Source organism: Mytilus trossulus, chromosome 12, assembly GCF_036588685.1.
Source record: "Mytilus trossulus isolate FHL-02 chromosome 12, PNRI_Mtr1.1.1.hap1, whole genome shotgun sequence".
NCBI classification, from domain to species: Eukaryota; Metazoa; Mollusca; class Bivalvia; order Mytilida; family Mytilidae; genus Mytilus; species Mytilus trossulus.
The window spans coordinates 44533040-44544273 of record NC_086384.1 but is presented as its reverse complement, the minus strand read 5'-3'; the positions used below and the strand labels follow the sequence as shown (position 1 = coordinate 44544273).

The window sequence follows — 11234 nt, the reverse complement described above, 5'->3', positions numbered from 1 at the left end:
GGGAAAAAGACAAACAAATGATAGAAAACAAGACGAATCAGAAAAAAACAAAGACTAAGCTAAACGAACACAACCAAACACTGGATGGGATCTCAGGTGCTCCGGAAGGGTAAACAGATCTGATCCTGCACCACATGTGGCACCCATAATGTAACGTTGCTCATGTTATCAAAAACCCGGTAAATAGTCTTACTAGGTAGACCACCTTTGCGGAAAGGGAACGGGGTTTATAGTTACGACAAACGGAACATATCCGATAAAAAAAAACTTCAATATTATTTAATTTATTAATATTCATATTTTTTTTTAGCATACTTCGTTAGTTAAATACACACAGAAAGGAGACAGTTTTTAAATTATGTATCACTATTAGAATAGTGTCACACACATGTAATGGAAATTAAACCGTAAAAAACTTATATAAGTCTTTTTTTTTTTAATTATGCATAATTTGAAAATATATTAGTAAAGAACAGTGTAAAATAGATTTAATATTCATTGTTAGCAATTCATATATCCCAATAACCAGAACATTGTATTATTTGTTGGGCTGACTAAGAACAGCCGTCGTAACTTGTGTGTTTATTCCACACATGCCAACATCTCTTTTTATCTGGAAATATCCATTTAGTCCCCATTTTGGTCCCCATGAATTCTTTACTTTCCAAAATGATTTCTCTCCAAACAAAGTTTTTTCTTTGCCAAAGCCAACCAATAAAACGGCTGAAAATAAATAAATATATACATGTATAGACAGAACCATTATTTTTTTTCAATCGTAATTTTTTATACTAAATAGGTTTATTTTAAAAGGTTTTTTTTCACTTTTAATCATCTTCGCTAGCCAAGGGTTCCGATCCACTCCCGCTCTCTTCACGTGAAGAGAGCGGGAGTGGATCGTAACCCTTGGCTAGCGAAGATGACTTTTAATATAATTGCATTTGATGCGACTGTCACACAAGTGAGAGGGTTAGCTAGCTTTTTAACCAGGTGCAATCCACCATTTTCTATATAAGATTCAGGTCACTTACGTTTCAAAGAGAATAATATCCTTTGAGGGTCTGGCTTGGGTATACCGAAGAAAGAACCCATGGGGCAATACTACAGAAAAAACTACACAACAAAGAAGAAAGAAAACTGATGTGCTAAAATATAATAGCAATGTAGAATAGGAAAAATTTATAAAGAATAAAGCAAAATGGCGTAAAAAATTAAAGAATACAGAATTGAAGGACCCTCATCAAAACCCTCAAAAATTTGAAATTCTTAAACGTTTCAAACAGTTAAATAAATTACCATGATCAAGATTCTTTGGATCACAGTGGTGCGGTTCGAATACACCTTTGTGATATAATTGTAACAATTCAGCATTTATTGCAATAGACAGAGGCCCTATCTTCATTAGCTGTTCTGCTACAACTGTCTCATTCTAAAAAGTAAACACACACATATACATTTTATGCATTAAATATTGTATTATTTAACTAAAGAAGTGTTAACCCGTTACAGTATCTTAAAATAATAAACAAAAATCCACGATCAGCAGAATATATAAACTTGGCCTTTGGAATTATAGTCTTCAAGTTTTGGTTTTTCCTAATTTTAGTTTATGTATTTGTTTTGAGTTAACAATATTAATGTAGTATGACGTTAAATTTCGCTGAACTTGATTTAGTACACATTTTTGTTTAGGGACCAGCTGAGGCTATATTTTTTGCTGTGCTTAAGACTCATTTGTGGCTGTCGGATGCTATCTGCTCTTTGGTCGGGTTGTTGTCTCTTTGACAAATTCCCAATTTCCATTCTCTTTTTTAATACATGGATTAATTTAGAAAGAACGTGATCTTTATCTTTTTACAAGTCGATTTCAGTTTTTAATTTCAGCCATTTGATTTTTGTTGTATTGCCTGTTTTATTTTTTTCTAAATAAGTTACCGTGACGTAGTAGTTTCATTTTGTGTTTTTTCTAAATAAGTTACCGTGACGTAGTAGTTTCATTTTGTGATACACATATTTGAATGTGGCTTTTCATGCCATTTTGATAATGAAATAACATCACACCTGATCAATAGCATTCCAGGATGACAGCTGTAGTCCATTTACAAGTTTAGATTTGTCAAGTTTAGCTACACAACTCTGTGACATGTTACAGTATGGTACTGGAGGCCCACATAACGAGGCGTTAAATCCCGGTGCAGGGCATGGCATACAGTTATCTTCGGGGTGGTGTTTATCAGCTGTGTCACCACTGCAATATGGATAGTCGCTCCAGGTAGACAGACCACCCTTAAATTTTAAATTGTAATATAATGAGGAAATAAAAAAGAAGATTTAAATCAATGCTAATACTTCCAGCACACTTCCGAAAAATCAACAATCAAGCGAAAACTGTCGAGGTTTGCCGGTTTAAGAACAATATAGTAGCCCACCCGTTAAAGATGAATTGAGTAAATAGGAGTAAATAAGGAAAACAATAAATATGACAGTAACAATGCAAACAATAAAAGTTTATCCTGACTTTTTTCTTATACAAATTGTCACTTGCCTTTATTTTTTTTGAACTCAAAACTCCTGTCCTGCCTTTTTCAAATATCATTTTAGGCACACACCCCTATAAAAATCAAATGGAACCTCCCTAAAACCGATAAAACAATACTTACTGTCTTTATGATATACTGATAGGCTAGATATGGCCAACCACCAAATACACCACAATCTGCATTCTTTCTGAGAAAAGGAATGAATTCAAGATTCACAATTTGTTAAAAGCTTTCTCGATTTACATAATTATAAATAAGAAGATGTGGTATGAGTGTCAATTGGACAACTCTCCATTCAAGTCACATTTTGGAAAAGTAAACCATTAAAGGTCAAAGAAAGGCCTTCAAAATGGAGCATACACACAAATTTTCAATTTACACAGCTGACAAAGACCGTCTTTTACTGCATGTAGATGTGACCCTTTGTCTGATCGTTGTTGTTTTCGTCATGTTTGTGTACCTTTCATGTCTTATTTAATCTGACTATCTGTTATTCCATAATGAAGGATTGAACTATTGTCTAAATTTATTGCCATTGACTTTTTGTCCACTTTCTTTTTTTAATCATTCTATATTATCTTAAACATGTTCCCTTAGTATTCCTTTGACTAGCTTATAAATTTTCTTGCTCGTAGAATAATACACCTACCCCGGAATGTCTTCCATTCCATCACAGTCGACGACTTGTTCAACAGACAGGTTTGTCAATGGTTTTCCCGCCATAGCCCACTGACCTTCTATATTCTCCACAGTACTAAAATATTATTATTATACTTATATCAAAAGCCTTATATCTTTACAGTAGCTGTTTGACCAATTACTTCATAACACGAGAATACATGTATGTCACGTATATATGAATATATTTTGAAATGAGGTCATTAAAAGAGTAACGTCACCTAAAAATATACTTTGTCAATCTTGTGTGTGTTTTTTTCAAATTTTAGTTCATTTATACGTTTCAGGATTTAGTGTAGCGTTCATTTCGCCTAAGGCAGCAACCATTTGATTTTCGGAAGGGGGGGGGGGGGGGGGGGGGGGGGCGGGTATGGATTTTTTTGGAAAAAAAAGTTTGTTTCTAGTTTTTTGAGAAAAAATAATCAGCTGCCACTATATGTAACGCTAGAAAAAATTGTTAGGTATTCGCCAAAGGCGAAAAATAAGTCCAGAAAAAAAATCATAGGTCCCCCAGAAAATTAAATGGTTGCTGCCTAACTAGAATATATTGTTACTAAGGAGCTAACAGGTGTTTGAATCTGGGTGCGGGATTTTATCCCTACGTTGAAGACTAAATTGGTGGCCTTGGGAAGTTGTCTGTTCTTTAGTTGGTGTTAATGTGTCTTTGGTATATAATTCCACGTTTCTATTCGCAATCCTATCAAAGATGGGAATGTTGACGAAAAGATTAAAAAGAAAAGTAACTTCCCATTTGCATATGCTTTTTAATTACTCTTTATATCGAGTTCGTACAAAGTTATCTTGCAAAAAAAGAGAAGAAATAAATAAAATGAATTGTATGTCTACCTGAATGCCCAGCAAGAGCCGGCAGCTCCTGAAATACAATTTAAATAACATTCAGCTTGATTTTATTTGAAAAACAAAATGGCTGACTCTTCTTTTCTAAGTTGAAATGTCCTTTCCGATGTACAATGTATGTATTGGCTTTTTCCAAAATTAACACGTTCGCATTTAGAGTCTTAAATGCGGAAATCAGTTGAAATTGGATGAAAGTACGCATCAATTATGGTTATTGTCGAAGAAGTTAAGTATGAAAAGAGCGAATAATTATCGAAGAAACACATCTTCAAAGGGAAAGTGATATTAAATCTCAATGTGAAAATGCAAACGAGACGAAAGGAAAGAAATATATCTCTGAATCAATTAAAAATTTGTACAATGACAACTTATATTTTGTTAGACTATTCCAGGTGCATTTTATAGTTTCATAAGTTTTGTTTTGAGAGGAATGCGATATTAATCAATTGCGGTTTTCCATCTTCGAACGGAAATGAGTAGAGTGTCAAAGAGACAAAAACCCAAAGCAAACAAAATTCTGCACCTGGAATCGGGCTTCGGTTAGCCTCTGAACAAAAATGTTTACATGTAAATTTTAAAGTAAAAGTTTGATGATAAAATACCTTGATCCTTTACAGATGAGACCATATTTTTTGGAACCCAGTCAAATGAATCTGGAAGTGGATCGTTGACTGTTGATTTGATATATCTGCAAATATTATTAAAGACTTTGTGAGAAAGTATTCAGTTTTTTTTAAATGCATTGTGACTGTTAATTTGGATGTACTCCGAACTATTGCTTCTTTAGGACACTGAGTCTCCCGCTTATTGTTGGTTGATTTGTTTTTAAGTTCGACTGGCTACCTGTCTTTTATATGTTTGGCTCAACAAGGTTGTCATAGATACCCATTTGTTGTGAGGGAGAGAACCAGTCTATTTAGAAGTTGACAATATACGTTTTTGGCAAACAGGAATTATAACACCTATGGATCCAATAAAGTAAAACACGGCATGATGGCATAGTACACCATACATATAGAAGCTATATTTGTTTATACTTTGAAAATGAGACACACATGTATAACGGAGAGACGGACTGACAGCAAGTTAAATTAATAAGCAAACCCTTTCCTGCGAACTGTATATAATGATTAGTATAACCCCTCCCTTGTTTTAAAGTTTGATGTGTTTGAGCTTTTTTTTTTTTGCAATTTGATTACGGACTTTCCGTTTTGAAATATTCTCGGAGTTCGGTATTTTATCTTTTCCTATTGCTTTACCTCCCAGCAAGATAAATGCAACCGTAGAAACAATTATGTAAAGAACCAAACAGTTTCCACCTATATCAACAATTGTTTGTAGTACCTAGATGATTCAAATGTTGGTGCTCTTCGTTTTGGCATCAATATTTTACTTTGAAATTCTTTTGGATCCAAGTCTGCAAATTTGTTTGCAGCAAATTCCATCCTCCCTCTGAAATAAAGTTTAAATGCTATATTAGTTTATGTTGTAAAAATCATAAACTATTTGCTTCTTCTGGTTTTTTTTTTTTATCAATTTCTATCACATGCTGTGGCCCAAGAACACAGTCATTTCTTTTAGACAATAAAAATCGAAACAATCCCACTGCTCTTTCTCAATAATATTTTAAAAGTGTGGAGTACTACTTTTGGGACAAATTATAGAAAAAATCATCAGCTTTTACTCAAAATACGGACCTTTTCTTTGTTAAAGGGGTCTTGAATTCTTTTGACAGCTTTAACTTTCATTTTTCAACTTTTTATATGGTCCAAATCATTACTTCAGAAGTTTCGTCCCTTACTTGCCATTTGAGGCATAAACGATGAAGAAATTAATTTGGAAAGGGTATAAAAAACATGGCAAGTTACGCACTGTCCACACTAAAAACTATATAAGGTGTTCCCGCACCTAAATTGAATATTCAGACAGTGGGAGTAATTATAGGAGAGTGTCTGATATTTGGCTGGATACTTTGTGCCAAATTGAACATCTGAGCTGCCTTCAATTAAAATACTAGTATACTAATTATAATTCATAGATATATTTGAGATGTATGGTTTACTTCTATAAGACAGTATTATATTTTAATTTGTGTTTTGCTCTGATTGTGGTCGCAGTTGAGGCAACATATTAAGGTTAACAGGATTTTTTTTTTCATACAACCACTCAGTCTGCATGTTTTTGGTCCTAAAAACCAAAGGAAATTAGACTGTGTTATCGTATTTATCAGACAAATGAATATAAAAAATAAAAAACACGGATCGTGTATAAAATGTGAAAAAAAATACATTTAAAAAAAACAATAACAACTGTTGCAATACCTGCCGTAGAAAATTGTCATACTTCTAAACTTTCAGTTAAAATCATTAGATATAGGAAGATGTGGTGTGAGTGCCAATGAGACAACTCTCCATCCAAATAACAATTTAAAAATTAAACCATTATAGGTTAAAGTACGGCCTTCAACACGGAGCCTTGGCTCACACCGAACAACAAGCTATAAAGGGCCCCAAAATTACTAGTGTAAAACCATTCAAACGGGAAAACCAACGGTCTAATGTGTGAACTATGTAACACTCATAGTGTCTCGATAATAAAAAGGCACTTTTATCTGGCACTTGCTTACTTGTACATTCCATTTAATTTGTTGATTAGCTTTAAATTATCTTTGAATATCTGGAATCGTCCAAAGTCTTCACCCAACAATTTGTACTCTTTTCCGTGTTCCTGCTTCCAAGATCTAAATTATTTATCAATAAAGCGACTTAATTCATAAGAAACATTAATTATTAAACAACCAATATATACTGTTGAAATATTTTTCAAACCATTTAATTTGCCAACTCAATTTCATAAACAAATATTCTACAGAAAATCACGAACACGAAACAATGACATTTTGGTTTTTAAAACCGACTTCATCAGCAAGAATGTTAAGCAAGCCAGCAATCTATGTTTGATGTAAAGTCCGATATGATGAGGTCAGTATCAGGAAACGGATCAAATGACATAATGCTTTTTATAGAAAATTCGTCTTTAAAATTTGTTTTCACTAGAATATTATAAGAAATAACATGACAAAGTTGATGAAATTTGTTTAAGATTACACAATTCTACGATAGTTGTTCGGTTGTATGAATCAATTCACGTGCGTGTCATTGATAAATTGACACCGAGGTACTAAACTGGTCCACCATTCCATCTAAATCGCCGCACAGTGTAGCGATAACAGAACACACAAGGATTGATGAATGCGTGAACTGTTATTACATGAAGTCATTGCCTCGTATTTCTGAGTATCATGAATGTTCTGTCCTTGAATTAAACAATATCAAGCAATGATCAAAAGGAAAATATACAAATGGTATATAAATGCATATACTGGACTAAGGGCCATTTTCCGTAGTGTTTCAAAATGATAATGCGTTTCTTTTAATTATCACATAGACTGAGAACAAAACCTTGGCTTGCGTGTTGATTTATATATAATTAAATGTTGGATCCTTATTTTGTTTTCTCGTGTACCTGCATGTACTTTATTCTTTTCCAGTTTAATCTAAATCCTAACTGGAAGGCCTCTGACAGGCTGAGTGAGTGTAAAACCACTGTATTCGATAGCCGATGACACATAGGTTAAGGGTAACTAATTCAGTATTATTTATATTACCAAGTAAAGTATTGCGGTTGTCCATGCTGTTATGAAAATGATTCTATGCATTTAACTTTTATTTTTACTTACTGAAAGAGATTGTTTGAGCCTTCTTCATCTTCTGGGTATGAACTAAGAAAAATATGTACACATAATTAAAAATACATGCAGAAATATACATGGTAATTGTTGACAATAATTATAAGAACAGTTTTAGTAGATAATACACATGTGCGTATCAATGTGCCTGTCAGGAACCTGTTATATAACTTGGACTCGATGGCAGAAAAGTCTTAGTTAGAATAAAGTAGTCCATTTAACCTGTCAAAACTAAAGTTTTGTGTTCGAACTCTGCTCGTAGCATGTGCGCTTGACATCTATCTTAATTAAATAGAATTTTCCGTTTACCTGTTGGCGAACTGGTGGTGTTTAACGACCTTGACCAGCTGGTGGGCCCTCGATTAGTAAGAAAGTCTGTGTTATAACGGGTTTTCTAGTTTCTTCAACCGATGAAAACTGGCCGCCTTAATATATATATATATATGTAAAGAAGATGTGGTATGATTGCCAATGAGACAACTCTCCACAGGGGACCAAAATGACACAGATATTATCAATTATAGGTCACCGTACCGCCTTCAACAATGAGCAAAGCCCATACCGCACAGTCAGCTTTAAAAGACCCCGATAAGACAATGTAACATTCCAAACGAGAAAAGTATCGGCCTCATTTATGTACAAAAAATATATAGACGAGAAGGTCGAAAATTGTATTAAACGCCTACAATCTATCAATCGCAATATTCTGGAAATTTTGCTTTATTAAGTGTATTTTATATTTTCCTATAATTGTGATTAGCCACGACATATCCAGGCTTATGGAGTTAGAAAAACATTGTGAGAAAAACACCGTTAACTAAATTTGCCTAACCACTTCAAGGCTCAGGAGGGTGCATTGTCTAAAATTTGCTTTTAGTAGATCTAGTCATGTTATTATGACATAGTTGTTGCAAAAGCAACGAGTTATTTCGAATAGTTATACCGGTATGAAAATGAGACTGTTCTATGACGACTTTTCTTTATTAAAGGCACTAATTTATAAAACACAAAATTGATGTATTTATTGTCTCTAAATGATGTTCAATAGCGTACAGGTATTTTTTTTTCGTTCAAAGACTTCAATTTACTACAATACAAACAATTCATAACTCTATTTTAGAACATGTAATTGAAACTTTTTGAAATGAAGTTAGTTTAAAATTTGTCAAAGTAAACTTTAAGAATTCCTTTTTTTTAATTTAGATTTATTATGTCTCTAATATAAAAAAAAGAATATGTGGTACTATTGCCAATGAGAAAACTATCTACAAAAGACCAAAATGACACAATACTTAAAACTATTGGTAACCGTACGGCCTTCAACAATGAGCAAAACCCATACCGTATAGTCAGCTATAAAAGGCCCCGATAAGACAATGTAAAACAATTCAAACGAGAAAACTAACAGCCGTATTTATGAAAAAAAAATGAACGAAAAACCAATATGTAACACATAAACAAACGACAACCACAGAATTACAGGCTCCTGACTTGGTACAGGCACGCACATAAATAAAGTGGGGGGTAGGGGGTTAAACATGTTAGCGGGATCCCAACATAGTTTGCGTACTTTATGAGGTGTTCGCATATATGCATTTAATACGGTGAATTTATTATTGATTTATTTCAGACTTCATTTATGAAAGAAAATCTTTAGAGCAGAGCATTTTTGTTTTGTTTGTAGCTCTATTTTAGAACATGTAATTTAAACTTGTTGAAATATGTTTTAAGTTTGTCAAAGTAAGCTTTAAGAATTCCTTTTTTCAATTTAAATTTACTATGCAAGTCTTTTTACATAACAGTTAATAAGTAGGTGTTCTCTTATATGCATTTGATACGGTGCATTCATTATGGATATATTTGAGACTTCATTTATGACAGGAGATCTATGAAGCTGATTTTTTTTGTATCAATTCAAAATGTAGATTCAAATATTTTTTACTTCAAACGATAGACTAAAACTTCTTCAAAACTTATATACATGTGTATGATGTATAGTTCGGCTTCCGCAAAAAAGAAGCCAAGGAAAGTGTTTGTCTCTTCTTCACAAATACGTATTTCATTGAGTCTCGATATTTATCATGTTTATAATTTTTCTAACAATGACGTTCCACCTCCATAAGCCTGCAAATGTTATGGCTGGTCACAATTATTTGGAAGCGATATAGGTCATAATATTTTGTATGGACATACATGTACGTCGTTTGTTCAAGATCTTTAGTTGACCTCAAATGTCTTTTGTATAATATCATTGGGTTACTGTCTCTTTGACGTGAATCCCCTATATGTTCTTATTTCTTAGAAATAAAGTAATAAAACAGAAACAATAGCTCTTTTTATTTATTTTTTACTGCAGACATCACTAGAAAAACAGAAAGATGTTAAGTATATAATTATTTATAATTATTTGAAGAAAAAAAACATACCTTAGTACAGAATTAGCCAATACAAGGACTATTAATCCGCACAACGCCACCATGATAGCTATAACAGTTACACTACCGTAAATATTCTATGACGTATTATCTATGATATAATCAATTATTGTAATCAAATAGTGTGGACTTTGTTTAATTTGTTATCATAACACTTTTCGCGTCAGAACTAATGAAACTTATAATAAATTGTATATGTATATATGGAACGCCATCACTGCCTTATAATAAGAAAATACTATGACATGATGCAAATGTTGCTTACATGATGTGAATTCGTCTTTACATGATGTGAATTCTTCATTACATGATGTGAATTCTTCATTACATGATGTGAATTCTTCTTTACATGATGTGAATTCTTCTTTACATGATGTGAATTTTTCTTTACATGATGTGAAAACTTCTGTACATGATGTGAAAACTTCATTACATGATGTGAAAACTTCATTACATGATGTGAAATCTTCATTACATGATGTGAAAACTTCACTACGTGATGTAGTTGTTTCATTACCTAATCTGAAAGTTGTATTACATGATGGGAAAATTTCTTTACGTTATGTTAAAAAATCTTAATGTCGTATTTCTATTACATTATGCCAAAATATATACATCGTAATGTCAAATGGGTATTACGAGGTAAGAAACACATATGACGTTATGTGAACTCTTCATTATGTCAAAACGTCTTTATAAGAACACGGGACCTCTCGGACGTTATTATTATTATTCAGACTTCTTGGATTTTTTCCAAAGCTATAGGGTGAAATATTTTTCCCCATAACACTAATTTTTATTTTCATAAAAATCTTCAATAGCTAATTTGGAGATCCAATTAATACCAATGCAAATGCAAGGTAAAAGTTCAAGTCAGCCTTTTCTCGCCATTTTTTAAAACTGAAACATCTTAAAAAGGAGCTCCATGACCTATCAATATTTTTTTAGCTTATTTTGTTCCTTAGCTGATGCTCT

General features: G+C 32.8%; 1 protein-coding gene across 1 annotated transcript; it reads right to left on the bottom strand.

Moving 5' to 3' along the window:
• Positions 1-457: 457 nt before the first annotated feature.
• On the bottom strand, positions 458-10352 carry LOC134693472 (procathepsin L-like). Its single transcript, XM_063554306.1, has 11 exons — positions 10251-10352; positions 7816-7857; positions 6703-6816; positions 5421-5528; positions 4679-4764; positions 4065-4092; positions 3190-3294; positions 2661-2727; positions 2062-2286; positions 1297-1429; positions 458-723 (listed from the first exon to the last, which is right to left on the bottom strand). The coding sequence occupies exons 1-11, from the start codon at positions 10301-10303 to the stop codon at positions 539-541; spliced, it is 1146 nt and encodes a 381-aa protein (XP_063410376.1). The 5' UTR covers positions 10304-10352; the 3' UTR covers positions 458-538.
• Between the last annotated feature and the right edge of the window lie 882 nt (positions 10353-11234).